General features: G+C 34.1%; 5 protein-coding genes across 5 annotated transcripts; 3 read left to right on the top strand and 2 right to left on the bottom strand.

Annotated features, from left to right (window-relative positions):
- Positions 1-3494: 3494 nt before the first annotated feature.
- LOC110423596 (NADH-ubiquinone oxidoreductase B18 subunit) lies at positions 3495-7203 on the bottom strand. Its single transcript, XM_021437855.2, has 2 exons — positions 6782-7203; positions 3495-3674 (listed from the first exon to the last, which is right to left on the bottom strand). The coding sequence occupies exon 1, from the start codon at positions 7100-7102 to the stop codon at positions 6794-6796; it is 309 nt and encodes a 102-aa protein (XP_021293530.1). The 5' UTR covers positions 7103-7203; the 3' UTR covers positions 3495-3674; positions 6782-6793.
- Positions 7204-8860: 1657 nt separating this feature from the next.
- Positions 8861-10019, top strand: ATA1 (TAPETUM 1). Its single transcript, XM_021437131.2, has 2 exons — positions 8861-8916; positions 9082-10019. Exons 1-2 carry the CDS (start codon positions 8864-8866, stop codon positions 9872-9874), a joined length of 846 nt encoding a protein of 281 aa, XP_021292806.1. The 5' UTR covers positions 8861-8863; the 3' UTR covers positions 9875-10019.
- Positions 10020-10367: 348 nt separating this feature from the next.
- On the bottom strand, positions 10368-14328 carry LOC110423033 (protein NRT1/ PTR FAMILY 8.3-like). The gene is made up of 5 exons (XM_021437130.2): positions 14079-14328; positions 13749-13854; positions 13435-13652; positions 12257-12813; positions 10368-11386 (listed from the first exon to the last, which is right to left on the bottom strand). The coding sequence occupies exons 1-5, from the start codon at positions 14127-14129 to the stop codon at positions 10564-10566; spliced, it is 1755 nt and encodes a 584-aa protein (XP_021292805.1). The 5' UTR covers positions 14130-14328; the 3' UTR covers positions 10368-10563.
- Positions 14329-21662: 7334 nt separating this feature from the next.
- Positions 21663-24285, top strand: GAD4 (glutamate decarboxylase 4). Its single transcript, XM_021437625.2, has 6 exons — positions 21663-21869; positions 21984-22188; positions 22540-22955; positions 23049-23302; positions 23414-23466; positions 23589-24285. Exons 1-6 carry the CDS (start codon positions 21784-21786, stop codon positions 24069-24071), a joined length of 1497 nt encoding a protein of 498 aa, XP_021293300.1. The 5' UTR covers positions 21663-21783; the 3' UTR covers positions 24072-24285.
- Positions 24286-26347: 2062 nt separating this feature from the next.
- LOC110423374 (Bifunctional inhibitor/lipid-transfer protein/seed storage 2S albumin superfamily protein) lies at positions 26348-27699 on the top strand. The gene is made up of 2 exons (XM_021437593.2): positions 26348-26756; positions 27449-27699. Exons 1-2 carry the CDS (start codon positions 26405-26407, stop codon positions 27463-27465), a joined length of 369 nt encoding a protein of 122 aa, XP_021293268.1. The 5' UTR covers positions 26348-26404; the 3' UTR covers positions 27466-27699.

Raw genomic sequence — 27699 nt, 5'->3', positions numbered from 1 at the left:
ATATATATATATATATTATCAAAAAAGTGGATTTGAACTTTTGTTCAAAGGTTAATCGTCACTCTCCATTGTAATAAGATAGAGACATTTCTTGATGGCAAATATTAATCAAAGTAAAAGATGACCACTCAATGATCATAATATCATCAGCACATAGAAAAAAGACAGAAAGCACTTTTGAAATTTGAGGTGTGACTCCCACTTTTTGTCTTTCCGTTCTTCACTTCACTAGAAGAATTAGGGATAGGAAAGGGTTGTCACCCACCAAGGGAAAGCCTTGCCTAGAGAATGGTAGTCGGCGTGACAAATTGGGGACCCATGGAGATGAAGTTAATTTTGCCAACCATCCCCCGCCCCACTTTTTTGCACTTCAAAAGCCTCCATTTTCAACATGGAAAAATGGGCTACGGATACTTGACGACTGCTCAAACTGCACCTTTCTCACCATCACATAATCAATTAAACACACATCTCTAATATTTGTGTTCATGTGGGGAGAAAATGGAGGAGTTTTTCCATTAATTTGATGTTTGTAAAACCAAGATTTAGTTTGAAAATCAAAACTTAAAAATATCATGATATATATTAGTTACTTTCACCCTGGCTATATACTGTATGGTAATCAAACTATGCATATATATACACGATTCCCAAATGGTGTAGGGAATATCTGATGATTGTAGAAAATAGGACCCATTTCGTTTGACTTTCCAAGCATGAAGATGGGGAATTGGATTTATATAATAATTAAGAATACAAACAGGAGGATTGTTTGGTGAGTTACATATTGATTTCTCCTAACCTCTATTTATGCACGTAACCCGCCGTAAAAGCCATTTTCTGACCTGGCTTGGATGGCAACGTGATAAATTGTGAGTATGGTTTTGGACAATTCCCCCCCCTCCCCCCCCGGCCCCCAAGAAATCAAAAGTGTTAGGTTATGTTTTCATTGTTGAAGCTTCCACATTATTCCCCAAAACCAAAACTTCTAATCAATACCAATTTCTTTTTATAATAACAATTCTCCTTTATGCGTGTCCCACACTTTCCCATTGTTTTTAATTTAATCCAAGGGAATTTGACTTCCCTAATCCAACCTTGATGTTATATACTTTTATTCTTACATTCTCTCCACAAATTTTGTCTCCTATCGCTTTTTCCTTTCGCCCTTTTCTAACTCAGTTTTTATTTCTTATTCAAAGATGTCATCCATCATTCACACTTTGGTGTGAACTCTCTTCTGGACTCTGGATCATCCGATATCCACCTAATCGTTAATCATTTTCCATGGACATTAGACAGGTTTTAATCAATGCAACATGATTTTCAATGCACCCCTCTCTTAAGAAATTACATAGCGATGTTTCAAAATTGAATTTTAGAAAGAGAGGTATGTAGTACGTATAAATTAAGAAAGAGCTACGTCTATTGTGTATATAATTGAGACCATCCATACTAAGACAAAGTCCTAGTTGATTTGGCCTTTTAAATGCATAGGTAATGGGATTATTAACTTGATCAATTTAATTGAAATAACATTTTCAAAATAGATTCAGTGTGTGAATACATATATATAATTTATGTATGTATGTATGTCTACAAAAGCAAACAAAGAAGAAATATGCTTTGTTGTGGTTATAGTTGAGGCAGGTGTGATTGTTAAATTTATGTTGATTTTGCCATTTGTTTTCTCCTCGAAAACAAACAATTTAGATACAAGAGGATTAGGAGAGGTGGGCGATTAGGTGATAATGAAATAATCTTATAATAATATAAAGGTTTTTGATGAAATAGAAAAAAGGTAACAGAAAGTTTGTATTTGTATTATGAATAACAATAATATGATTTGAGGAAGGTGTTTATTCCCGTGGGCAGCATGGTTTAACTTTAGAAAAACACGATATCTTTGTCGTCAAAAAGTCCTTGACAAACTCGTTTTACCAAATCCTTAACCCATTCTTAAGCAAGAACTAGGATGGAAAAACAAACCACGTGTGGATGTCGTGTGTCATCTCTCTGTGAAATTATTTGCAATTGTCAACATTACTCGAATATCAATGAATAAGTTGAACCCAAGAGATCATCAGAAACTTTCACATTTGGCTCTATAGTTTTTGGGATTGCCTCGTTGCAAGCTGGCACCTCAAAAACAACATTGTCCTAAAGATAGCAGTGATATTGTAGCCATTCAACTGTTTGTCAACCTAACATGCTATAATGAAACACATGGTTCTAAATTCAACAGTGAGCTAACTTCTAGGTATTCTATGCTTTGCATTCTCCTACAACTTGCTTCTTAAACTATGCATGCACTGAAAGCAGCTCAAGAGAGAACAAGCCAATAATTGAATGGCTAAGAAAGGCGTCTATGATTGGACTAGGTCAAAATGATCATACCTCTGGTTTTAAAAGAAACATCTCAATCTCTTCAAGATCATAAATTTGAATCATGACAAGGAGGGACTGAGATTCATAGGCCTCTTGAGCCCCAAAAAGGCATACCTTAAAGTGCAAAACTCAAGCCATAGTTCACTACATTATTTAGGTAATCATGGAAAGCAAGATGGTTAAAATCCTCAGGGTACTCACAAAGAATGCCAAATGAAGCGCAGCCTACATCATTGGAGAACAAAAGCCCAGTACACTATCTCAAAACCCATTTTCCTCAAAGGGCCTCTTGTCTAAAACTACAAAGCTAGTGATGAATACCTTGCAATAAATCGGAAAAAGGGCCTCTGCCAATGTATACTTGAAGCTCCAGAGTCCAAACCCAAGCACAGTTTTCAAAACAGAAAAATCAACTAGACATATGACAGGCAGACACAATAGGAGAAGAAGAAGAAGAAGAAAAAGAAAACAGTAGGCTAGTGTCATCCGGAGTATCAGACTTTAGCGACCCTTGGGATAGAACCGTAGATGTATCGCCCATATCATTGATTAAGGGATTAGCTTAATAACCGTTTCTTTTCCATGCTCCAAAGAAACCAGGCTACAAGGAACGATTAAGATTGTAACAGTCCAACTATTTTTACTGTTGAGATTGGAACCGTGACTCTTGTTTGAACAGAAGTTCGATTAATTTATAATCTGGAATTGGTCTTATTCACAAACATTTCAGTCGTGGCAATCTATCCATGCCGATTCATTATCCTCTTATCAGTTCCCTTTTACTTAGTCCAATGGTTGAGCTACAAACTTCAAGTAAAAACCTTCATTTCTTAATCCCTACGCCCCCAATGATCTTTATCCGACTGGTTTCTCGACTTCACAGATCCCATTCATTTTCTGTTATACAGAAGTGCAGCTCACCATGGTCATCAGCAGGTTCCTTAAATTTAGTATAAAAATTAATTACGATACATCACCTCACAAACTTCTAATTTGAAACATATTATAATGTTTATGCAGTTCCATTGGCTATCTGCTACAATTATCATCCACCAATCTGAGGCATATTTGCCTAGTTGGCTAGTCGTGACCAGCTTCATAGAATATGTGAAAAAATCATGTCAACTTTGATAAGCAACTTTATTCCCATAAACAAGATTGTAGAGCTGATAAAGATCAGAAAAGAAATTGTATCCTTTACATTAGTCCACGACAAACAGTTTCAAATTTTCCCTCAAATTAACGGTGACAAACATCAAACATCCACCAAAGCAGTTTAAACCTTCCTGCCACATTTAAACCAGGTATCATATACACAACTCATGTAGAATAAAATAAAAAACCAAGAAAGTAAAGAGTGATGAAAACTAAAACAAAAAACATATTAATTCAAAATTGAAAAATAATATCAATGGAAAGCATTATTAGCAACTAAATCTTGAGAAGATTAAAGCAAACAAATTTCATATAGACAGGATATAACACAATTGCAGTGCATCCTGAGTCTTTTTATTCTTCCATTTGAAACAATTATAGTTTTTTTTTCCTTTGTAATTCTTTTTTTTTTCTAGGAAAAAAGAAAATCAATGATTTTTAAATTTTGATCATCCATTTTCATGCCCTTGCATAGGCATTGCATGCTAGAAAAAGCTTACCGTCCTTAAATAATAATCTTATTACAATGGATATTAATGATAGTAAGAATGTTTAAGTATATATATATTTGAACACCTAAGATTGAATGGCCGAAACATCACAAGCTTATTCTCAGAAACCAATATATCAAAATCCTACAATGTCTTCCATGTTTTGTCGTAACAAGCATGCACGTTGTGACTTTGATGAAACTGCAATGCCAACTAATACATGCATCAGCTTCTGTACCAGAAAATAAGGAGCTGATGCAGCCTTTCTAAAGCATGAAGCTAAAACCAGAACTGACACATCAAGTCCCTTAGGATGTAAATAGTGCTACTTAATATTTGACACAGCTGTTCTAGGCATCATTAGCAATTGACTTGAAATCGGAAAATGTGATGTCCAGGATTTGGTTAAAAACAGGAATTTCAAATTTATCAGTAAGGCACACTTATGTATCCCTTTTAGCATATGAAGATCAAATTCCATAGTTCTCTAGCAGGCAAGCAATGATGGACCTAATAGTGACACGCTGAACACCATTTAGAACTAATATTTCAAGAATACGTATTTAAGCATGAGTTTTCTCTCAAATAATAATCATTAAAGGAAGCAATAAACATCAAAAGTGTCAAACACACCTTACTCACATGAATAAATCATGCTAAATGCCAGAATACACCAGAAGGCCAAAAAAAAAAAGAATCTTTTATAACTGCATGACAATTCCTTAAAAGATGCATGTATATGTATCTCCATATCCTCAATGGTCATATGCCAACTCTTAATCAATCTCACATCAGATTCAGAGTAAAAAACGTTCAAAATCAACTATGTACTGTTAACAGTGTCAGGGTAGCATGCTCCCTAAATCCTTGATTTCTTCACTCTACCTTAACCCTACCAAACCCCATTGTAAAACCTAATTATACCAACGGTTTCCCACTGTTCTATTCTCAAAACCATAACCAACCACCCTAAAGTGATTACCAGTTTCCATCTGACACATCCTACTACACCTTGTGCTTGTTTGGTGATAACTTTCAGCAAGGTGTTTTCTTTAGTTAATAACACAGCTCATTGTGACTCTGTTCACTGCTTGTTTGGTGGTTACTTTCAGCAAATTTTGTACTTAGGAGTGCTATAATGAGGGAAGAGAAAAAAAAAATAGATGAGTTTCACTAGTTTCTGGTTCTTGAGCTTCTGACCTAAAAATGTTGAGAGTATGATGTTTTTGTGCTTTCAGAATTTGAAAGATCATATTTGTTCCTTCAATTAAGTTTAGTTTACTAAAAATTATTTTCTATAAATATTCTCATCAAGAAATGGTTCCATCCTCTAAACCTCTAAATGTAGAGTCCTATGAAATTTTGACCAAATACTTCCATTCAGCTCTCGAAATCAAGTCAGCACAGTGCACAGCAAAAGGGTACCTAACTATTACCTCTTTACCATGTCTCTTTTAAAGCTCAGAACATAAGGCATATAACTTCATCTCAAACTTTAATAAAAACAGCAGTATCATCAATTCACAGGCTCAGGCCTCTTAAGATATCTCAATAAATTTTGAATTATACCAATACCAGTTGAGAGAAACAACCATAGACACTAAAACAAAATGATTAATCAGATCTCATGTTATGTAAATAACTGAGGTATTCTACTTTTGTAGATCTCCATGTATAACCTCACTGATCTCGAGTTACACTTCCATTTCTTCTTTACACAGTAACCACACTATCTTATACTGACCATAATCAACATTTTTCCATTGGCTGAATCTATAAATCCATTGAAATAAAGAAAAGAGTCTAATTATAAATTTTGCCCGCAAAGCAACTTTCACTGGAGAAGATACCCCAAAAAAGTCAAAGGTAACTGAAAAAAGTACCACCTACACATCCAATGGCGTCCAAAAAGTAAAATTCAATCTGATTAATCAAGATCCAGAAGCACTTGCAATCATTAGCCATCACAAAACTGTTCATACAGTCTTTAGCAAACCCATATTTAGAGGTTGTGCACAACACAGAAGTCCACAATGTGTGTTGTTCTCAATCTCCTATAAGAATCCCCATATTGTGGATAACAAGACAATATTCTAAACCATTAGGCAACTACAACCTAGTATCAAATCCAAAATCTTCAAAATAAAATGCTAAAACAAAACACGATTGTACGGACTGATGGACCCAAAGCACACACCTAATGGTAGGGTACATTCCACCGACCCTTTTCTTTCCAATGAAATACCACAGGAACCAAAAACAAAATAAACCCAAAATTCAATATACTCTGCTATAAATAGACCAAAAGAAAAAGACTCCCTCATTAGAATACAGGAAACCAGCAAAACCTAAAAAATTATTGATAATGGAGTGTCTGATTGTCAAGAAATTAATTAATTTCAAAATATTCAACATTGATCCAACCAGAAAAGAGAAAACAGTTAAATGCTTCAAATTCAATACTAAGACCAAATAAGAAATTTCTATTGAATATTCAGCAGCAAACCCTTGATTAAAACGAAGCCTTAAAGAAAGTTAACAAAATCTAATACATAGACAAATCCCAGATCGCCCAATAAACCTTATGGTCAATTGATAAAACCAAAAAACTAAACTTAACCTAGCTAAAAGCCCCAAATTTTCGATCTCTAAAACCCTTTATCTAAAATCAAAGAACCCACCAACAAATTATGCAGGAAAACATCAATCAACAAACACCCAAAAAAAAAAACGAAAATTTGACTGACCATGGAGGTAGCTTAAGCATTTGCAGTTTTGGGAATGAGAGGAATAGAGCCGCCTTGTTTCCCAGCCTGCTTCAACTTGGCCTCTTCTTCACGGATCTTCTGCATCTGCAGCATCCTCTCCATGACGAGCTCGTACTCGCACTTCTCGTAGGCGTGGCGTTCGATCTCGCATTTCCAGGGAAGGTAAAACTCGGCTTGGCGGCACTTGTTGAGTGGGATGAGAAGGTGGGCGCATTGGTCCCTGTATGTAATGGGTACCTTGTTCTCCACCATCTCTGCCTGGGTCGCTATCATCTTCTTCGATGAACCCTCCACTTCCATTTTTCTCTGGGTTACTGAAATGCTTAGGTCCTCTGTTTTTCTCTTTCCCCGGACTCCCCAAGCTTGGTGGACTGACTTCGGGCCGTTTACATTCACAATGCTTTCCTTCTGTTCTAGTGTAAGGGCGCGCGGTAAAGAAATATATTTACACGCGGTAACTTTTTTTTTTTTTTCCTTCGTATTATGGATAAAATTAACAGCTCATTTGTTTAGATTATGTGGGCAAAGTGATTTTAGTTTTGCTTAATAAATAATAAGTACTCGAGCTCGACTTGTTTATGTTAAGTTTGAATTCAAATCATTCCCGTATATAAATAAAGCATTGAATTTATTTAAATGTTCTCAATTTTATTTAAATTTTAAATTTTAAATTTGAGTACGGTTTAAGTTTCAAGTTATATATTCAAGTTGATAATAATGGAGCCTAATTGAATGGAGATGAACTAGTTTAATTATTTTTCAAATAAGAAAAATTTATATTTATCAATAAGTAAATTATTTTCTAAAATATTAATTACATAAAAATATTTGAATGAAATAAGAAATAAAATAAAATATAACATAAAAAGTAAATTTTAAGTTTGGAATATAACTATTATTTTGAAAAATACAAATATTTATCATATAAAAATAATTACAATTTTATAAAAAATAAATTTTTTATTCACATATTAAAAAGGATAATATTATTTATAATAAACTATATCAATCACTTCATCTCGGTAATAAAAGTTTTGGATGAGAATTAAATCACTTTCCAAGACAATGATCTAATTACTTTCAATGATCTTAAATTATACCAGGTAAAATTAATAAGATGTTTCTAAATACAGTAATCAAATCTCCAAATACATATCACCATGGATTTTGAGGTGATTGTCCTATATCCAATGTCACTTATATGTTTAACATTTTAGACGCATAGACTATTTATAAAATGAATTAAAACATATTATCCTTCATTGTGTTAAAAAATACTTTTGTAATTTTTAATCCAATATTCATTTTACAAAGACTAGTATTTTTTTTCATTGCAAGTGAATATTTATTTTTAAATAACAATTACAAATGTTTTTAAAGTGTAAAATGAATTGTTTATTAAATAAAAAATAGCTATAATTAAAAGACAATTAATGTTTCAATTTTATATAATTAAAATTTCATAATATTAATTTATAAATTGTTGAGTATTATTAGAAATAAGAAAATATGTTTTAAAAAATGATTCAATACGATTAGAATTTTTATATATTTGTAAATTAGATAAATCTTTTAATATTAATAATAAAAAATTTTAAAATGATAATTTAATAAATTATCCATAATTATATCCATTTTTCTAATTTCTTTTCTGTTTTAGGCATTATTCCTTTTTTGCCAACCATCATGATTAAAAATATCACAGGTGTTGGAATGACTTTCATCTCTATTACCATATTATTCTTTAAACTTACTCAAACTAAGATGCCTTGTTGTATTCCACATTAATTATGAAGTGAGAAGGTAGCTAGTTGTTGGAAAGCAGATTACAATCAAAAAATGAAAAGCACATATTCACATGTATTAAAACAAGATTCTCTCAGTACAAGATTACCAGCTTCTAGTTTGGAAGTAGTTGTTGACAATGAAAACAGTGCCTTGGGTTAAAAAACACAGCCTTTTCAAAAAGCCTGTTCAAGTTTAGCATTAACAAATTTTCATGGACCTTGAGTCGTTCCTATATAACATGTTTGCTCACAACCCAGAGTTGCTGTGTATGCAATGGAGCTAGGTGTTGATAAGCATGATCATGTGCAGAATTTATCTGCTAAGAGGTTGGTTCCATTCATCGTCACTTCAACAGCCTTGTTAATGATCCTGCTCTTTTCTCTTCTGTTTTTTCTCTGTTTAACTCACAAATTTTGAACAAAGCAAACTTGGAAGTCTACGTAAGTAACCCGAAATGGAATATTCATTTAAATGAATACTTTGATTTGTAGGTTGATTGGCAAAGTCGCAGTTATAACTGGTGGTGCAAGAGGAATTGGAGCTGCCGCAGCTAAATTATTTGCTGAAAATGGGGCTCATGTTGTCATTGCTGACATATTGGACGAACTAGGCGTCATGCTTGCTGAATCCATTGGAGCTCGCTACATTCATTGCGATGTGGCCAAGGAAGATGATTTGGAATCGGCTATCCAACTAGCCCTTACATGGAAAGGTAAACTAGACATACTGTTCAGCAATGCTGGCATTGGAGGTCCTGCAGGCAGCATAACCAGCCTTGACATGGAGCAAGTGAAACATCTCATCTCAATTAATCTGCTGGGCAATGTACACGGAATCAAGCATGCGGCTCGAGCCATGCTCAAATACCGCACGAAAGGTTCCATCATATGCACGTCAAGCTCTGCAGGTGTCATGGGAGGGCTGGCATCTCACATCTACTCTCTGTCAAAAGCAGCCATCATTGGATTGATGAGAACCGCAGCTTGTGAGCTAGGCGTGCATGGGATTCGTGTGAATTGCATTTCTCCTCATGGTGTCCCTTCAGATATGCTTGTCAGTGCTTATAGAATTTTCCTGGGGAATGAAACAAGGCCAGAACAAGTAAGTAAACTCGTCGGTGAAAAGGGGAGTTTATTACGTGGGAGGGCTGCAACTGTAGAAGATGTCGCGCAAGCTGCACTGTTCCTTGCCTCTGAGGATGCTGGATTCATAACGGCACATAATCTTGTTCTTGATGGGGGATTTACTTCTTCTTGCAATACATTGAGTTTCATCTACCAATAGTCACGAGAGGGAAAAATAAACAAAGATTTATAACAGTGATAGCTAACTTCCTTACACAAGCAGATCTACAATCCATACCGGAAGCTGATATGAATTTTGACCCTTTTATCACTGTAAACACCTCCTGAATGTTTATGGGCTGCAATTTTTATCATGTTATCTAACCCTGAAGATTCTTTAATCTATACGAATATGGTCTAAACAATTCAAACCACCAAATACGAGCAACAATTATCCATTGTCCAACTGTTTTACTGCTTCCCAGAACAGAGCGATATATGACATGCAAACCTGAATTCATCAAACAAAACACTCTTGGAACTGCTAATAAACATGCGTGAATGCCAACACCTTTAACCAAATAATAAGAGTTGTATTACATCTAATTAACTATGAGAATCAACACACAAAAGAAAGCAAGATTATTGCTTTAAGAAGCAATTCCTTTCATGCGATAAGATACAGACAGTTTCTTTGAATATGGAACGCATGGTTTAAAATTGAACAGCATGCATTATTTACTTACAATACCTGAGAATAAGCTCAGACAAAAGAGCAAGATTAATGCTTTCATAAGCAAGTCATTTAATCCAATAAGATACAAACAGGGAAGGATGTCTTATATTGAAATGAATGCAGTTTTCTGTACAATAATTTCAGTTGTTATTCTCTCCATAAGAGAAGGAACTTTAAGAAGTCTTCTTCTGTTTGTACTTCTTAGCGCAGACAGTATAAACCAACATATTTAAGAAGCTGAGACCAGCCAAGAGCCAGAAGAAATAGTCGAGATGACCCTCATTCAGGTTATTTGGTATCCAACCAGTCTGCCCATCCCTTGTTGTGAAGTATGTTACAAGAGTCAGAATAAAAGAACTGAGATAATTTCCCAAAGATGTAGTTAGAAGCGAAAATGCACTGCATAAACTTCGCATAGCATCAGGAGACTGATCATAGAAGAACTCAAGCTGTCCAATGAATGTGCAGACCTCTGCAGCACCCAACAAGAAATATTGGGGTATTTGCCACAAAATACTAAGTGGTACAGCAACATCTTTATCAACCAACCCAAGCTCTTTTGCAAGCTGTAATCTCCTGATCTCCACCACAGCAGCAGCTGACATGCATAGGACTGAAATAAAGAGACCAATTCCCATACGCTGCAACTCTGAGAAGCCTCTCTCCTTGCCTGTGAACTTCCTTGCAATTGGGACAATGATCCTATCATAGATGGGAACCCAAAATATAACACTGATAACATCAAAAGTTGAGAGAGAAGCAGGAGGAATTGTGAAAGAACCAATTGATGTGTCCATCATCATCCCTTGTTCCACAAACATAGTTGACATTTGGGCATATACAGCAGAAAAGACAATTCCAGTAGCCCATATGGGAAACATGCGGATCAAGATCTTAAATTCCTCCACTTGAGTGACAGTGCAAAGCCTCCATGGGTTTGAGAAGTCCCCACTTTTGATCTCAGCATCAGTGAATATGGCAGCTTTATCAAGGCACCTGTAACAAGATGGACTTAGCAAAGCTAGCACTGAAAGAAACTTTATGGCTGTTACGACTCCAAGAAACTTGTCTATAAAAAAAAAAAAAGGAAAAAAGAAAAAGGGATTTAAAGACATGCCTGCTGAAACTTCAATGAACCTACAATTACTAACCAACAAGTTGATAGACAACAATTGCTTAAATCAGTGATAATTTCCAAAATAAATCAGAAAAAACTTTATCTCCAATAAGTGCCTCAGTGGATTTTTTAAGAAAAAATGTAGGCCTATGAGAAAGGGGAATTAGAACTAGTAAACAAGGAAACAATGCATGAAGTAGCAGCCCAGCATAAACACAAAACACTCTTGCTCTAGATAAAAATGCATGGGCAATACCTTCTTTCTATGCTGTGTTTTTTATATAGAAAAGGTATCAATTATCACCACATGTATAACTTAAGCTGAATATGCAGAATTTAACATAGAAGACATAGCTCCTTTATAGCATATGTTTCCACAATCATGAAGCAGAAAATGAAAAGAAGAGAAAGGAAAAGATAGAGAATGAACTAAAGATAAAGTGGGGTTCTCAACTCCCAGGGAAATTGAAGATCACAAGCTGTTTGGTAGAGTGGTAAATTAACACCAGGGTATTTCTATAAGAGATAATCAATCAGTGGTTTCAATACCTATTTTTGACTCCTTATCATCCATTAACCAATTTCTTGTATTAATTAATGATGTCTAGACAGAAACAGAATAAATCAATTTCAATTTCATTGGATTTCAAACAAAAGAGAATTTTTCTGATGAAAAACATGACTAAGAGTATTGGAGTACATGATTCAAAACTCAGAAAATTAAGTCAAGAAATGTAGAAGATATTTACTTTAACTCATCACTGTGCTCCAGTTTCCGACTTCCTTCAATGGCAGAGTGTTTGTCACCTGTTTCATAAAGGAGACTACTGTCTTCAGGTACCTTCAGATTCCATTTACGAAATGATGCAACCAAAACCTGGCACATTCTGGTAATAGGGCTTCCTCCAGGTCTTTGAAATCTATACAGAGGTGTGCCTGAGAAAAAACTTGCTATTGCAAGGCCCATAAACAATGCTGGAATGCCAAATCCTAGACCCCATCCAGCATTGTCTTGAATCCACACCAGAAGACTGCTTGATATCAGAGCCCCAATGTTGATAGAAAAATAAAACCAGTTGAAAAAGGACCCTTTCTTCACCCTTTCTTTGGGATCAGTATCATCAAACTGATCTGCCCCAAAGGATGAGACACACGGTTTGATACCACCAGTCCCTAATGCAATCAGATAGAGCCCAAAGAAAAATACTGCATACTGAGCTGGAGTAGCTGAGGGACATATAGAATCCACGCATTCAGCAGGCTTCAGTGCAGGGATTGATGCTGAGAGAGTCAATGTACACATTCCCTATCAAATATTAACTGTGTTATCGGAGGCTTCACAAAGAGAAATCAGAACATAGATACAAGTCTTGCACTTTAACCCAATATAAATTCCAGAATTCATTAACCAGAGTATGACTAGAAGGATCATAAATTAATATTCCACATAACCAAAAATCAAAATTTCTACCACGTGTACTGATGGAAGAATGAAAAATACAATTCATAAATTCCTTCAAATATGTTACAAACTCTGAAATTTTGTAAAACAGGTGGTCATTAAATCTTCAGAAAGGAGCCAAAATGAACTACCGATTATCCCCTACGAATTGAACACTGAAGATACTCACTATAAAAGCTGCTAACAACAAAATATGAAAACCATGAATTTGAATTGCATGTCATGAAGGATCAAGAAAAGAAAACCAAGGTTAATAGCATACTGGCATTCGTGAAATAAAGAAAGAGAAAAGAATGGTATGCAAAGGTTCTAATGGCGCTGGCTCAACTTCATGATAACTAATTGAATATAATGAAACAACAATTTCATAATATATATTAATGCAGCAATATAACTAACTGGAGCATAAACATATTAAGCATCTAAGGCAGGAAAAAAAAAAGTAATTTGAGCAAACAATTATACAATTAAGTAGATAGTGGAGAAAGTGGCAATTGTCCAATATCTTCCCCAGTAAGCATCTGCTAAAACAGCTCCAATGAGAGGTGTAAGATAGCAGGTTCCTTGCCATGTTGTCACATTTCTTGCAGCTGATACATTTCCTTCATGCAGCTTTTTGGTTAAGTAAGTAACAAGATTAGTAGCAATCCCATAATAAGCCAAACGTTCGCAGCATTCAGTACCTATAATTTCAAATTAAAAAAGAACAAAACTTGTCAGAAATTAAGTAAGCTTACCCTTACTAGAAAAAAATTAATGATATGATATGATAAATTCACCCAAAATGAAAGGGCATGCTTTCCAAGTCCCAGTATTCTGCTTCAAAACAGGCTTCCCATTAAAGTCAACAGAGCCATCCCCGGTGTAAAGTCCACTGCCTTCAGCCTGGAAAATATAAGATATTAAGACATTATTTCCAACATAAATTCCAAGATAATGCTTTTAACAGGAAAACAAAACAAACCCAGAATCTCGTTACGTGTTAAGATATCTCTGACCAAAATATTTCAAAATCTAGGACTACCAAAAATTAAACAAATTTAAAACTAAAGATCAACGGGAGACAGAGTAAATCCGAAAAAAGTAAAAGAGAGAGAGAGAGAGAGAACGTGAACAAGTCCAGCTTCCAAAAGCGATCTCTCTTCTTCAGCCGATCCCATGTTTGTTGTCTCACCGAATCAATCAAAGTGCTCAAATCCGAAACAGCGAAAAGGACTATAAGGGAAGATGAGGGACAAGGTACCTATCTCCTCGCTATCTTTGGAAAACTAAATAAATGGGCAACATGGGCCTCCACGCCTTGAAACGTATACGTATTTACCTTCTTAGGTTGGCAACATCTTTGATACTACTGTAAACAAGAGGAATATTAGGTTGGAAGTCATGCGTTTTGGCTTTGATTGCAATGAAAAGGAATTTCCCTATTTCATCTAATTTAACCTATAATGAGTTTTTGACGTTAATTGAGATTTGGTTACATATTGATGATTAATGTGGGATAATAATCTTGCTTATGATTATCATTTGAACCTATACCAAATAATTTTGTTAAATAAAATATTAATCCGTCCCAAATCGTATATTAAGATTCAATCTTACAAACTTTGTCCAAATAAAACTACCGTAATGTTTGACCGGTGGATGCACGCATCATGTGGTTCTCTTATTAAAGAATTTTTCCTTTTTCTTTATTTTAATAAGTTTTTTATTTTTTTTATTGTACAAATGGAGTCAAATTTAAATTATTTTAAATATTATATAAAATATAAACATCTCAACATGATTTTTTTTTATTTGGATGTATTTCGATTTTCTGAATTTAAATTTGTTCAGTCAATTATTTGGTATCTTTAAAAATACTTATTTTATCTTAATTTTAATTGCCTATTTATCTATATCTTAGTTGAATAACATTGAATTTATCTCACTTTATCATAATTCAATCATACGACTTTAACTTATCCATCCATGATTTCAAGTTTACTTTAATTAAATGTTAGAGTCCTATCTAATCAATGCCATCCAATTCAAGGAGTTAAATTAAAAAATAAATAAATTAAAAAAAAAAACTCATGCTACTCATTTAGCATGATGTAATGTATAATATTGATATCAAAGTAAGGTGAAGTTGAAACATGAACAATATACGGATGTGGAAGGTATTATGAGTAAGATGTGGGAATAGTTGAATGGCATAACCTCAATCTTATATTCTTTTATCAATTGGGAGTAGAATTTTGTATCAATGAAAATATTTTAGTTTTAGTGCTTATTTGACCTAGTTTTTTTTCAATTTATTCATTTTTTTAAAAGCAAAAGTCAAGTTAAATAAGATTTTTGAAATTTTTTTTAAAAAATAAGTAATTTTTTTTTTAAAAAATCCCTATTAGGAGAATTTTTTTTTTATTTCAAAAATTTCATCATCTATTAAAAATAATTTTCACGTTTTCATTTTTATATGATTTATTATTAATTATAAATTTTATGTTATATAAAAATACTTTTTATACTTTTTCTAAATAAAAAAATAAAGTTAACTTTTTTCTATTATGAATAAAAGAATTTGTAATTAATAAAAAAATATTTATTAAATATTTTTTATGATAATTTTAATCAAAATTAAAACTTATATAAATTATTTTGTTAAACAACTTATTTATAAAAAAAACTCATAAAAGTAAATTTATCAAATAAATATAATTTAAGTTTAAAAATTATTATTTTTTATAAAAATTTTATAATAACTTTTAAATTTAAAAAAACTAAATCAAACCTCTTACATCGATAAGGTTATCCATCCTTCAATCACCACTGGTTAGTTTATATAACCTCAAAGATGTCTGAAAAGAGCTGAAGAAAGGCCTTTGCAAAAGACTATTAATGTGTATGAATGGACTAACAGGACCAAGTAAAGTAACAACTCCAATGGGCCTCTAAAGGACCTCAGGCCTGCTTTAATCATGACCTGGTTCCCTATAACGAACAAAAGTCAAACTCAAATGGTGATTCCCCCAAATAAACCTATTATTATCACCAAATAAAACCATATGTCCTTTTTCACTTTATAAATTTTATTATGATTTAACAGCCTAAGTTAGACAAAAAGATTGGTAGACCGTGGGTTTTACTAATTCAATCAACACATATTTAGCTAAAATTTTTTATGTTAATTAACCCAACCAATCAAATAGCCAAAACAATTTATTAGTACAATTTAGTTGGTTAATTCGGTCAATTAGTTAGGTTACCAAATTGTCAAAGCTAGATGTTAGATGGGTGTAATTTGACCCTTATACCTTGTTCTTTATATTTTATATTTTGAAATAAAATTTTTTTTTATGAGGTTACCCATTACAAGTAAAAATTTCGATTATAATCAAATAACATTCATGAAAGAAATTACTTAACAAATCAACTAATTAAAGAACTCAACACAAAATTGAACTCTATACACACATATAGTGAGACTTGAATTTGGGATCTAAAAATTTTAAGACTTGCTCTTTGTCATATAGATAAAGTCTCATTGATATACAAAAATAAAATTTTAATTCAATTAATTTGTTTGATATGGTTATGAAATTTCATCATATAACTAAAACTAAAGATTTAATAACCAGACTCAAACTCATTGTCGTTCCAATGAAGAGATCGATTTTTGATTCAAACGATTCGATTAGTTCAGATAATCAATATGATTAAAGGTTATCTTTTATTTAAAAATATATTTTTGTTATTGAATATATATTAAATATGGTCGACATTTAAGGTACATGTCTTATTGGTTTAATGGTAGGACCTTAGTTAAAGGCTAACTAGGTGAGAGATTGAATCCCAACGATAATAACATTTTCTTGGAAAGATATTGATACTAATGACGATTCAATGACTCTTGTTGGATTGAATATCCCTTCAAATCTTAGTTAAATTGATCAATTTGGTTCAATTTTTTAAATATAAATTAAAATTAATTTAGAAAATAACAAAAAAATTTGTCTAAGTAAATCAAATAACTAAATTAACCAAAATTTGAAGTTCTAAACAAATTTAGTTATAATTAATTTGGATTTGAGCAATTTATTCTTACCACTAGTGGTTATTATCTCTCTCTTTAAGAGCATTTTAAAAAGATTAAAATTTAAAATTCTACAAATAAGAAAATAACCAGACTCTAGACTTTCTCAGAAGAAAAAGAGAAGTATGATTCTTCTTGCTTAGCTTTAATATGTTAAAACACAAAAAGAATATAAGTTAAAACATGTAACGGGTAATAATATTTCTTTTAATTTAAAAATTTCATCATCCATATAAAATAATAATTTGATAATTTATTTAAAAATTTCAGTATCCATATATAAAATAATATTCCTATTATTGTTATATATAAGCAAAAGGAGCTTTATGTAGAAAATTAGAACACTTCGATTGGGATAGGGCACTAGTGAAAGGAAGGGAATCAATAAAACTTTTTGGCAGCAATGAGGCTGCCAATCTGTGCTTTTCCTTGGAGGCCAAGACAAAGAAAAGAAGTCAAGTTAAGGTACGATATCTGCCAAAGCTACGTTATTTGTTTATCAGATAGATCGTTCATGTGGCAATGGTTAGAGAATAAACTTCCAATTGGAATCTGGTGGAAAATATTGAAAGCGGGAACCCTACAACCAAAATAATTAAATACCAAGCACTATAAATATCATGTCATCATGAGGTACCAAACATGCCATAAGGGTGAAGGCAAATGTCAATGGGTCGAAGTTGATGGACATCCACCGCTTTTAATTATTTCCTTAGAAATCAAGCAGCCTGCCAATCATATCCTAGGGGCGGGGAACCCTTTGTTGTTTTAACGTAATCAATGAACTAGGCTAGTTAGATGTCTATCCAAATCCCAAGCCCAAAGCACAAAACCTTGAATTTCATGTGCATCTACTTTACCTTTTTTCTTTTCTTTTTTTTTTTTCAAATTTGGTTTTGGTTTGTATGTATAAGTAAAAAATAAAAGATAAAAAAAATATTTTTTGAAAAATAAAAGAAATTTTTTTGTCTATCTCACTTAAAGATTTGGTATGAAATCCGCTGGTTTCTTGTTTTTATTACTAATTTTTGTTTTTTCAAATGTTGTTCTCAATAAAAATTTAAAATTAAAGTCATATTAAATTACAAATTCATAAGGATCAACAATAAAACTAATTTAAAAAGGGTGATCTCATGCGAAAGTAAAAATCTTTTTTCTTCTATTAGAAATGGAAGTTCAAACTTTAATTTCGGTCCACAAAAACTATTGTTTTACTTTACATATTTAAAAGCGTTTTTGACCTTTTTCTTCGAAATATTTTGGAACCCTAAAAGCTTCATTAGTTAAGCTTTGATATCATAATCTTTAGTGTCCTCCTTGTAGTTATTGAAGGGGTGTTTTTTTTTTTGTTTTGTCAAGGAATTTTGTCAGTATTATTTTTATTAGATATTTTCTTTTTATTTATTTTTCATTAATTTATAAATTTTAAAAAATTGAAAAATTTCACGTAATTGCCGGTTGTGATCTAAGTAAAGCTAAAAGCGGACCAGATTCGCCGCGTCCAGCGCGAGAGTCGGTCCATTGACAGACAGACAGCTGCCGGTGTCTTTTTAATTTTCCGCCTTCGTAATGGCCGTTGAAACCGCGTCTCTGACTTTTATGTTCACCCCTTTTTTCCTCCCTAAAATAATACAAGGGGCCAATGCCTTGAATTACGCTAAATAAACCTTTACCCCTCCTTTTCCGAAACTGGCATCAGATTCTTGATCTTACCACTCCTTTACCCTCCAATTGTTTTCAACATGGAAAGGGTATTGTTATTTGGGTCTCGAGAAGCATGCCAAAGGGAGCTGAATTTGGTGTCTTAATTTCATCAAATTTACATTTGAGGTTTGAGAATTTTATTGCCCCACAAAAGGAATTGGACCTTTCATAATTCATTTCTTGTTTCACAAGATATTCTCTCAACAAAACCACATCACCACAGCTCCAATACAATTAAAAAAACTCATGACATCATCATATTCAAACTCATTAAAATGGAATAATTTTCACAATGACAAGACAAATATCAAAATAATTATCTTCATATCTTCTATAAATAAAATAACTTGACCATTCTATTCAATAGTATCATCTCATGTTAAGAATCACTTGAGTTTAACTCAAGTGATGAAAATGTAAAAATATTTATAAAAATGTTAAATTCGAAAAGTAAAACCCTCTCTTGTAAAAAAAAAATTATTTAAATGATGGGTTTGATAAGATTTATAATTTAATTAACTATTATAGTGATAAAGTGGTAAAGTATTAATCTTTTTTAAAAAAGAAAATTTGTATATTTTTACTGTCTGTATAAGTGGATTTATCTGATTCAATCGTAATTAAAATGAATAAAATTCAAAATTGTAACCTCTTGGAATGGAAGATCTAACAATATGGCAAGCAAGTATAAATGGACTACAACTTCATTGGAAATGAGTCTTATAAAGTAATCATCGTTTCTTGTAACCATTTGGTGGTAGGGAACATGTTCTTTTTTCTAGAAAGAGAGCGACTTCCATTGTTTTGGAAAGAAGTTGTGGTGTGAACTGAAGTGTGGGGTTGGATTGATAATTGTAACTGCTAAACAAATTACTTTTCATCAAAATGTGTATATATTTTAATCACACGTGCAAATGTTACGAAGCAAAATAAAATTAAGACAGCTCATAATACAAAGCTTAATAAGTTGAGACAAAGTGAATTATTACAAGTTAAACTATAAAATAGCGATTTGGTTGGCTATCATTTAGCTTCAAATCTTCACGATATTCCATTTCATAAAATGAATTTGGCTTATATGTCTGGCATCTCTTGGCAGTATTGATGGAAAGGGGTAAGGAGGAAATATGGTACTCATATTCAATCTTATTTAATATGTTAAAAGTTAAATTAAAGCACGAGTTTCTCATGTATAATTATCAAACAACAATTAGTTTCTCTATATTGATTATTATAAAATAAATAAATCAAAAAAAGGAAATACCGATGTCACTGAACGAATATATTCTTTGATTTCTTTGTAACTTTTATTTTCCCAATTGAAGCCAAAAGCTGTTTCCTTGTCCATTGGTTTTGTTTAAAAAATGGTTCTTCTCTTCTCTTATTTTATTTTATTAATTATTAATTGGAATTTATTGGTGACAAATTGTTTCCCATGGTTTTTGTCTCCAAACCGGAAAAAATAAAAGTTGATTCCCATTATGTTGGATTAAAAATATTAGTTTTTATTTTTTTACAATATGACTTAGACGTCAACTGAAAACTCATGCCAAAGACTTGACTTTTTTGGGAGCACAAGTTGTTGGCTTCACTGGTTCAGGGCGTAACTATGGTTTGATTAAATCAACGTCTTGGTCTCAATTAGCAGTCCAACTGACTGATTATAATAAGTACAAACCTTAGTTTAGGACATGTTCTGTTGATTGTTGACTAAAGAAAAGAATATTAAATGTTTATTCATATTTTTCAAAACTTTTGGGCAAAATGGAGGGGAACAGGTGCAGGGTTCGCCATGTTCAATGGCCCTGGGGAGCTTTTCTTGACCTCTTCCCCATCCACACTAAAATACGCCGTGACGACGAAGGCATGTGTACTAGGCCCTGTTTGGTGGATTTCGGTTGTTTTATTTAGTTTGGTTCTTTTTAATGCAATTTTTTAATTACACCCCACAAACCCTTAATTTTGCCCAATTGATCATCATTATTTTCTCAATTAGATGCCATAATTAAGCCACGTTGCTAGGCTTAATAATTCATCATTAAAGTATTTGCTTTGGATGCCATAAAATAAACTTAATTTTTGTTTTTGTTAAAGTCAATATTGACTTGAGATAATATTCAACAAAGAATTGAAAATCCTTACAACTCAATTTGGTTACATAAAAGTTTAATTGCAACTTGATTGTTGGGGTGCAAGTTGAGAATCCTCTACACCTCAGTTGCAATGATACTGTTTGGGGGAATTAAGAAGGTGTCATTAACAATAACAAGGACAACATTAATTAGAATGACCATTTTTAAGCCAAATATGGATAATTGGTTACAAATGCTAAGCATATTTCTCCACTAATAGCGACACCTTTTTCTCTTTTAAAGAAAATATAAAATATATAAAATAAGATAGGCAGAAACACCCAACCCAAACGATGCTTTGAAGAGGCTTGGGGTGAGGTGCCTTGTGCCTTGCGCGGGAAAGTTCCCATACGTGGGAAACAGGGGAATTAGCAGTTGGGCGGTGGACCCGAGCCTAGAGCCTCGTATTTCTAATTCCATACGTTTCAGTGGGTGGCTAATGGCTAGCTAATGAGCAGAAACATCCTAACACGGTTCGTGTTTGGAAGGACCTAACCATTGTCCAAACTGGGCTGCGATGGCTTGTTTTGACCTGTGCTGCTCCCCACATGTTGCCCCTTGTCTGCGATGGAAACATCCAACAACATTTTCCTTTAATTTCTCAAAACTCTCTTTTTTGACCAATAATTGCAAACTTATCAGCGGGGTCAAATTTGGTATTTGAAAGTAGTACCGCCTTTTTATTTTCTAGACAATTAAAGATATTTGTTTTCAATTTCAGATGGGGCAAAGTCTTGCTTACTTTTTCAACGATGCGACATCCCTATAAATACCGTTCGCCTCTCAGAGCCTCCTTCACCAAAGCAACAACAGCTCTAGCTTGACGCAAGTTTCTTTATTCTCTCTGTTTCGCAGTGCATTTCATACATTTTTAGACTTTTTTAATTTCTTAAGACATCAAAGATGGTGTTATCTAAGACGGTCTCCGAGTCCGATGTCTCGATTCACTCCACGTTTGCCTCTCGCTATGTCCGAGCCTCACTTCCCAGGTAATCCCTTCAACTCCAATTTTCTAACATGGATGCCTGACTTAATAAATGGTGCTCTAAAAAGGCATTGATTTCATGGTGATAAGGTGGCTGATTTGTGTGCAAATATTGCAGGTTCAAGATGCCAGAGAACTCAGTACCAAAAGAGGCTGCATATCAGATCATTAACGATGAGCTGATGCTTGATGGGAACCCAAGGTTGAACCTTGCCTCTTTTGTTACTACCTGGATGGAGCCTGAATGTGATAAGCTTATCATGGATGCCATTAACAAGAACTATGTTGACATGGATGAGTACCCTGTCACTACCGAGCTTCAGGTATAAATTTCTGACTCTCTCCTCTCTTCTTCTTCATTCAAATCTCTTGTTTTAGCAAATGTCTTTCAACGTTTCTGAGAAGTTCTTGAAATTGGTATTTGTATTACAATCGATAACAAAGACCAAAAGAAGTTCTGGTTTTTGCCACAACATCTCAAGAAAATGTAAGCAACAATTTCACAGAGAAGTCAAACGCTTGAATGGTCTTTGTCTCTTTGGTTGAAGTGTCAATCCAGTTGCAATAAACAAAATTCCTTGGAAGAAATTTGTTTTACCATCATAATAGGACTGGAACATAATCATGATTAAAATTTCAGTTTACTAAATGGTGAAAGTGTACTTTTGATGCAGAACCGTTGTGTGAACATGATAGCACATCTGTTCAATGCACCGCTTGAAGACTCCGAGGCTGCTGTTGGAGTGGGAACAGTTGGGTCTTCCGAGGCAATCATGTTGGCTGGCCTTGCCTTCAAGAGAAAGTGGCAGAACAAGCGTAAGGCTGAAGGCAAACCTTATGACAAACCAAACATTGTCACCGGAGCCAATGTTCAAGTGTGCTGGGAGAAATTTGCGAGGTACTTTGAGGTGGAGTTGAAGGAAGTGAAGCTGAGGGAAGACTACTATGTGATGGACCCTGCCAAAGCTGTGGAAATGGTAGATGAAAACACCATCTGCGTTGCTGCTATCTTGGGTTCCACCCTCAATGGAGAATTTGAAGATGTCAAGCTTCTAAATGATCTCTTGACGAAAAAGAACAAGGAAACTGGGTACATATCAATTTTAACAGTAACATAAATCTTAGTAATAGTTTGAAATATCAAGTGCCAAATTTAATATATCTAAACTTATCTCTTCTGCAGATGGGATACACCAATTCATGTTGATGCAGCTAGTGGTGGATTTATTGCACCATTTTTGTACCCAGAGCTTGAATGGGACTTCAGGCTTCCCCTTGTGAAGAGCATTAATGTTAGTGGCCACAAATATGGTCTTGTCTATGCTGGAATTGGATGGGTTATCTGGAGGAGCAAGGAAGACTTGCCTGAAGAACTTATTTTCCACATTAACTACCTTGGAGCAGATCAACCCACATTCACTCTCAATTTTTCCAAAGGTGACAATTCGTATCCGATTTCCTTGAGTCTCAAACTGTCCACATTTCTTTTTTCCAATTCACAAGTTTTAGCAAACCAACACTAAACTTATGTATATTTGTTATCTGCAGGTTCTAGCCAAGTCATTGCCCAGTATTACCAACTTATCCGTTTGGGTTATGAGGTGAGAACCTAGTTAAGGCTTTTAATTCTAAAACAATCCTTTCCAATGCAAAATTTATTCAATTCAATATGTCTTGCTTTCGACATGCCAATTAACGTGATGCAATGATGTTTTAACTACAGGGATACAGAAATGTGATGGAAAACTGTCATGAAAATGCAATGGTCCTGAAAGAAGGATTGGAGAAAACAGGGCGGTTTAACATTGTGTCAAAGGACCATGGGGTTCCCCTGGTGGCCTTTTCTCTCAAGGACAACAAGCGCCACGATGAATTCGAGATATCTGAGATGTTGCGCCGGTTTGGTTGGATCGTGCCTGCCTACACCATGCCAGCAGATGCTCAGCACATCACTGTGCTGCGTGTTGTCATCAGGGAAGACTTCTCCCGCACTTTAGCCGAGCGTCTCGTGCTTGACATCCAAAAGGTGCTCCATGAGCTGGATACCCTCCCTGCAAAGGTCAATGCCAAACTGGCTATGGCTGGCGAAGAGCATGGTAAAAATGGCACTGTCAAGAAGAGTGCTATTGAGACCCAGAGGGAAGTCACTGCTTACTGGATGAAATATGTCAGCGAGAGGAAAACTAACAAAAACAAGATCTGTTAGAACTTGTTCTAACACCCATACACACAATTTTATTCCAATCTTTTCTTTTTTATTTTTAATTTTTGTTTTACGATGTTTCCCTCCCCCAATTTGTTTTAGAGCTTTCTGAGTTGAGCCATTAATGTAATCGATTTTTTATCTTGTAATTGTGAATCTCACAGTGTGAGGTTTGACTTCTATATAATGAATGCTATATAAGGAAGTTTGCAAGTAATGGTTTTTGAGTTCAATACAACGAATCTGATTTAAGAAAATTTCCAATTGATGGCTTACTTGCTTCTTTTTTTCGATAAATTCCTTTGATATATTCTCTTTTTTGGTAGATCATCAATCAAAAGGAATGCAGGACAATCCTCCTACAGAGTAAACATGGAGCTGCTATTGCTAGCATTAGAACAGAAGATAAGAACAAAAACAGGGAAAACTACATCAAGATAAAAGGAGAAAACATGCAATCTAAGGTCGAGTAACATATTCTACTTGGGAGTAACTTTACTCTTCTTTCTTAAGCATGGTGGATCTTCCGCATCTCTGATACAACATAGTTAGTTTACAAGAATAACGATCACATAGGGGAGCTAAGGCTAGCGAGATACTCCTTACCTCAGATCACGATTCAACCATTCATCTCAATTCCCATCAACTTTTGAGTTACCTACTCATTAGTCGCCTCCAAGCATAGGCCTAACAATTCCCCCGATTAATTCCCATGTTTTCTCTGCTCCAACCTGATGGGGCTTTACCGCTTCTAACAAATATCATTATCGCAGAGTTGAGAGAAGGAAACCATTTCGTTCCTGATCCAATCTAAGCTTCTTGAGACTTGTTTCCTTCTTATCTTATCCTCTTACTCCCTCTTCTTTGCATGCTTACTGTTGTGCTTCCTTTCGGGAAATGCGAGTCAATAGACCTCAATTGCCATCATATATCTTCAACTGATTCAACTCCTCTTTTGATTAATATAATTAAATATTAAAACAGGTTCATCGGTTCCCTGAAAGAGAAGTTGCATGAATTATTTTCACTTGCTCAACATTTAAAAAGAGGACCCAATTCCAGGAATCTTTGCTATTTCTTCAAGAATCCTGGTCATCTCCTCCTTTCAGTAGGACTCCTTTGTTCACGCTTGATACCTTATGTCTTAAGCCTAACTCTGCTAATATTACTTACTTTCAGCCATTTCCCCTTCTAATGTAACAGAAGAATTTCCTTTGAGTCATCTTCCACCCTCTGGAATCCCTGTGGATCCTGTTGGCTTTTATATTAAACGAGTTCTAGAGTAAAATCCAGCCACGGGGTGTGCCAATAGTTAATGAATTTTCTTTTACTTTTTTCTCTTTTTTGATTTTGCTATTTAGCCAGGAAATACTTACATATGTATATTCATTTTATGAGAATTTGGCTTTTGTTTATGTTCTTTCATATCTTACAATTCAAGTAATTGAATTCATATGAATTTTATACTATTTTTCTTAATAAATTCCAATCTTTTTTTTTTTTCTCAAGATTCGAACGGAACACTTCCAAATTGAAATTTTAAGTTTTTATCCATGGAATCCCCTTAAGATATCAAACTATTGATACTCTAATAAATTAGTAACAATATTTATTACACCTTGCTTGCATCACCATTTGCTAACTCTTAATGCAACCTCAAATTATAAGTTGGGAAACCGCTAGATAGATACTACTCTCTGCCTTTCTAAAGGTTTTCATTCATTGCTCAGGTTGGTCCAAAGAAACAATAGGCTAAAGCAAAGCATTATTATATAGCATATACCACCATACAATGACAATGCCCAAATCTACGCTGTACAATGTTATCTTCATAATTAATAAATTTATGACACGTTTACTCCTTTGTCACATACATTCATTCTTCTATAGATCATAGTGAAGTGAATTATAGAATGTCTCCAAGCCTGCCAAAGTTGAATGAAATTTTACATACCCAAGTCTAAATGTTCACACGGAGTTTTCATGCCACGTACCTAAGGAAGTGTGAAGAAGAGAACATGCCAGGATAAAAAATGAAGGGAAGAGCATTCTATTTATTAACAAAAAACGTATGAAAGTAGCAGTGGACCAGCAATTCTTAAGTGGGAACATTCAAATGGTTCAAAATCATTACATCTTGAATAAAGATAGAAGCAGAAGCCACAAAATTCTTCCACGTTTCCACAACCACCCCACTAAGCCCGGAGCACCAGCCCACACAAACTTTGTCTTTTCTTTTAATGTGTTGCAGCGTCTGTGTATATATATCCATGGTTTTAGTTCAGCAAAACTCAAGAGTAGAAAAGGTGTTGTGTGAATTGACAAGTTTCACAGAGATGGCTTTCAGATTCAGCTTGAAACCTTGCGTTGTTGTTCTGTATGTGTTCTTGATAAGTTACTCGGTGTTGGTTAGGGATGTTGATGCAGCTGGAGAGTGTGGGAGGACCCCGATTAGGTCTGCTGCTGCAAGCTTGAGCCCATGCTTAGGTGCGGCTGGGAATGCCAAGGCAAAAGTTCCACCTGCTTGCTGCTCCAAGGTTGCTGCCTTACTCAAGACTTCTCCAAAGTGCCTTTGCGCCATTTTGCTATCACCATTGGCAAAGCAGGCGGGAATCAAGCCTGGGATTGCCATTGGTATTCCAAAACGGTGCAACATTAGGAACAGACAAGCTGGGAAAAAATGTGGAAGTAAGTAGTCCCTTTTGGTCTCTTAGCTTAATCGTTAGTTTGATACACCTTTTTTGACACTTGGATTTTCAACAAATTCATGCCATATTGCATTGCTTTGGGCTCAAGAGTGGCAATGGAATAAGCCCAGCAGCGGACATATCCCGGATCCAAGATTACTGGGCCTGACACACCCTCCAAGTTTTTTTTTTTCCTTATAAAGCAAAATCAGATTAATTTCCTTTTCAAGAAGAAGCTAAATTTGTATCACATTTCTCTCAAACTAAAATAATAATAATTGATTAGGAAATATTTAATGGTTATTCACCTTTAAATCTTTGCAAAAATGGTACAAGACAGATGAAAAAAAAATTGGGTTCTCATGTGATTTTTGAAGAATGACAAACTCAACATTAAAAAAAAAAGAGTGAGAATCCCTAAAAAAAAGGTAAAAAGTTCAATTTTCAAGACAAATTAAGAGGTGAAATATGGTGGATTAGATCTAGTTTTAATTCTGAAAAGCATGAGATATATAGAGAGAGGGTTAGTCCAATGTGTACAAGTGCAATGTTTGAGTCTATTATATTGTATTATATATATATATATATATTGATTGGAGGGGATTGGAAATTATTATGATGTCTGCCACTTAATTGTTCAATATAAAGAGACTTGATGCTAACTAAGTATATTTTTGTGTGGCTAATTTTCAGGTTACACAGTCCCATAAGCAACCAACCATATACGAGAAGAATTGGCTATCTCAGTGCATACCACTGTTTTAGTAGGGAGTGCCAATTAATAAATGAAGTACTGCTAAATGGTTTCTTGCTGATTGACCCATCCATGCTGTACTTGATGTATTCTTATGTAATCTCGACAACTTCTGTTGGATCTCCATGTTACTTGACCATGTGCTCTTTTTATGTTCACTCTATATCATATAAGTATTTTGCAAAAACAT

The sequence above is a fragment of the Theobroma umbraticum genome, unplaced genomic scaffold (assembly GCF_002168275.2).
Source record: "Theobroma umbraticum cultivar Fairchild unplaced genomic scaffold, ASM216827v3 scaffold_20.0, whole genome shotgun sequence".
In the NCBI taxonomy this organism is placed as follows: domain Eukaryota; kingdom Viridiplantae; phylum Streptophyta; class Magnoliopsida; order Malvales; family Malvaceae; genus Theobroma; species Theobroma umbraticum.
This window is presented reverse-complemented; position numbering and strand designations above follow the sequence as displayed.

What these genes read in the sequence shown, in the direction of transcription:
- LOC110423596 (XM_021437855.2), bottom strand. Translation starts at nt 7,102, where the DNA reads ATGGAAGTGGAGGGTTCATCGAAGAAGATGATAGCGACCCAGGCAGAG.
- ATA1 (XM_021437131.2), top strand. Translation starts at nt 8,864, where the DNA reads ATGGAGCTAGGTGTTGATAAGCATGATCATGTGCAGAATTTATCTGCT. An exon ending in CAGAATTTATCTGCTAAGAG is followed by an intron (nt 8,917 to 9,081) that starts GTTGGTTCCATT and finishes TTTGATTTGTAG; the next exon opens with GTTGATTGGCAAAGTCGCAG.
- LOC110423033 (XM_021437130.2), bottom strand. Translation starts at nt 14,129, where the DNA reads ATGGGATCGGCTGAAGAAGAGAGATCGCTTTTGGAAGCTGGACTTGTT. An exon ending in TGGAAGCTGGACTTGTTCAC is followed by an intron (nt 13,855 to 14,078) that starts GTTCTCTCTCTC and finishes TATATTTTCCAG; the next exon opens with GCTGAAGGCAGTGGACTTTA. An exon ending in GAGCACAGTGATGAGTTAAA is followed by an intron (nt 11,387 to 12,256) that starts GTAAATATCTTC and finishes ATCTTGTTACAG; the next exon opens with GTGCCTTGATAAAGCTGCCA.
- GAD4 (XM_021437625.2), top strand. Translation starts at nt 21,784, where the DNA reads ATGGTGTTATCTAAGACGGTCTCCGAGTCCGATGTCTCGATTCACTCC. An exon ending in GTCCGAGCCTCACTTCCCAG is followed by an intron (nt 21,870 to 21,983) that starts GTAATCCCTTCA and finishes CAAATATTGCAG; the next exon opens with GTTCAAGATGCCAGAGAACT. An exon ending in AAAAAGAACAAGGAAACTGG is followed by an intron (nt 22,956 to 23,048) that starts GTACATATCAAT and finishes TCTCTTCTGCAG; the next exon opens with ATGGGATACACCAATTCATG.
- LOC110423374 (XM_021437593.2), top strand. Translation starts at nt 26,405, where the DNA reads ATGGCTTTCAGATTCAGCTTGAAACCTTGCGTTGTTGTTCTGTATGTG.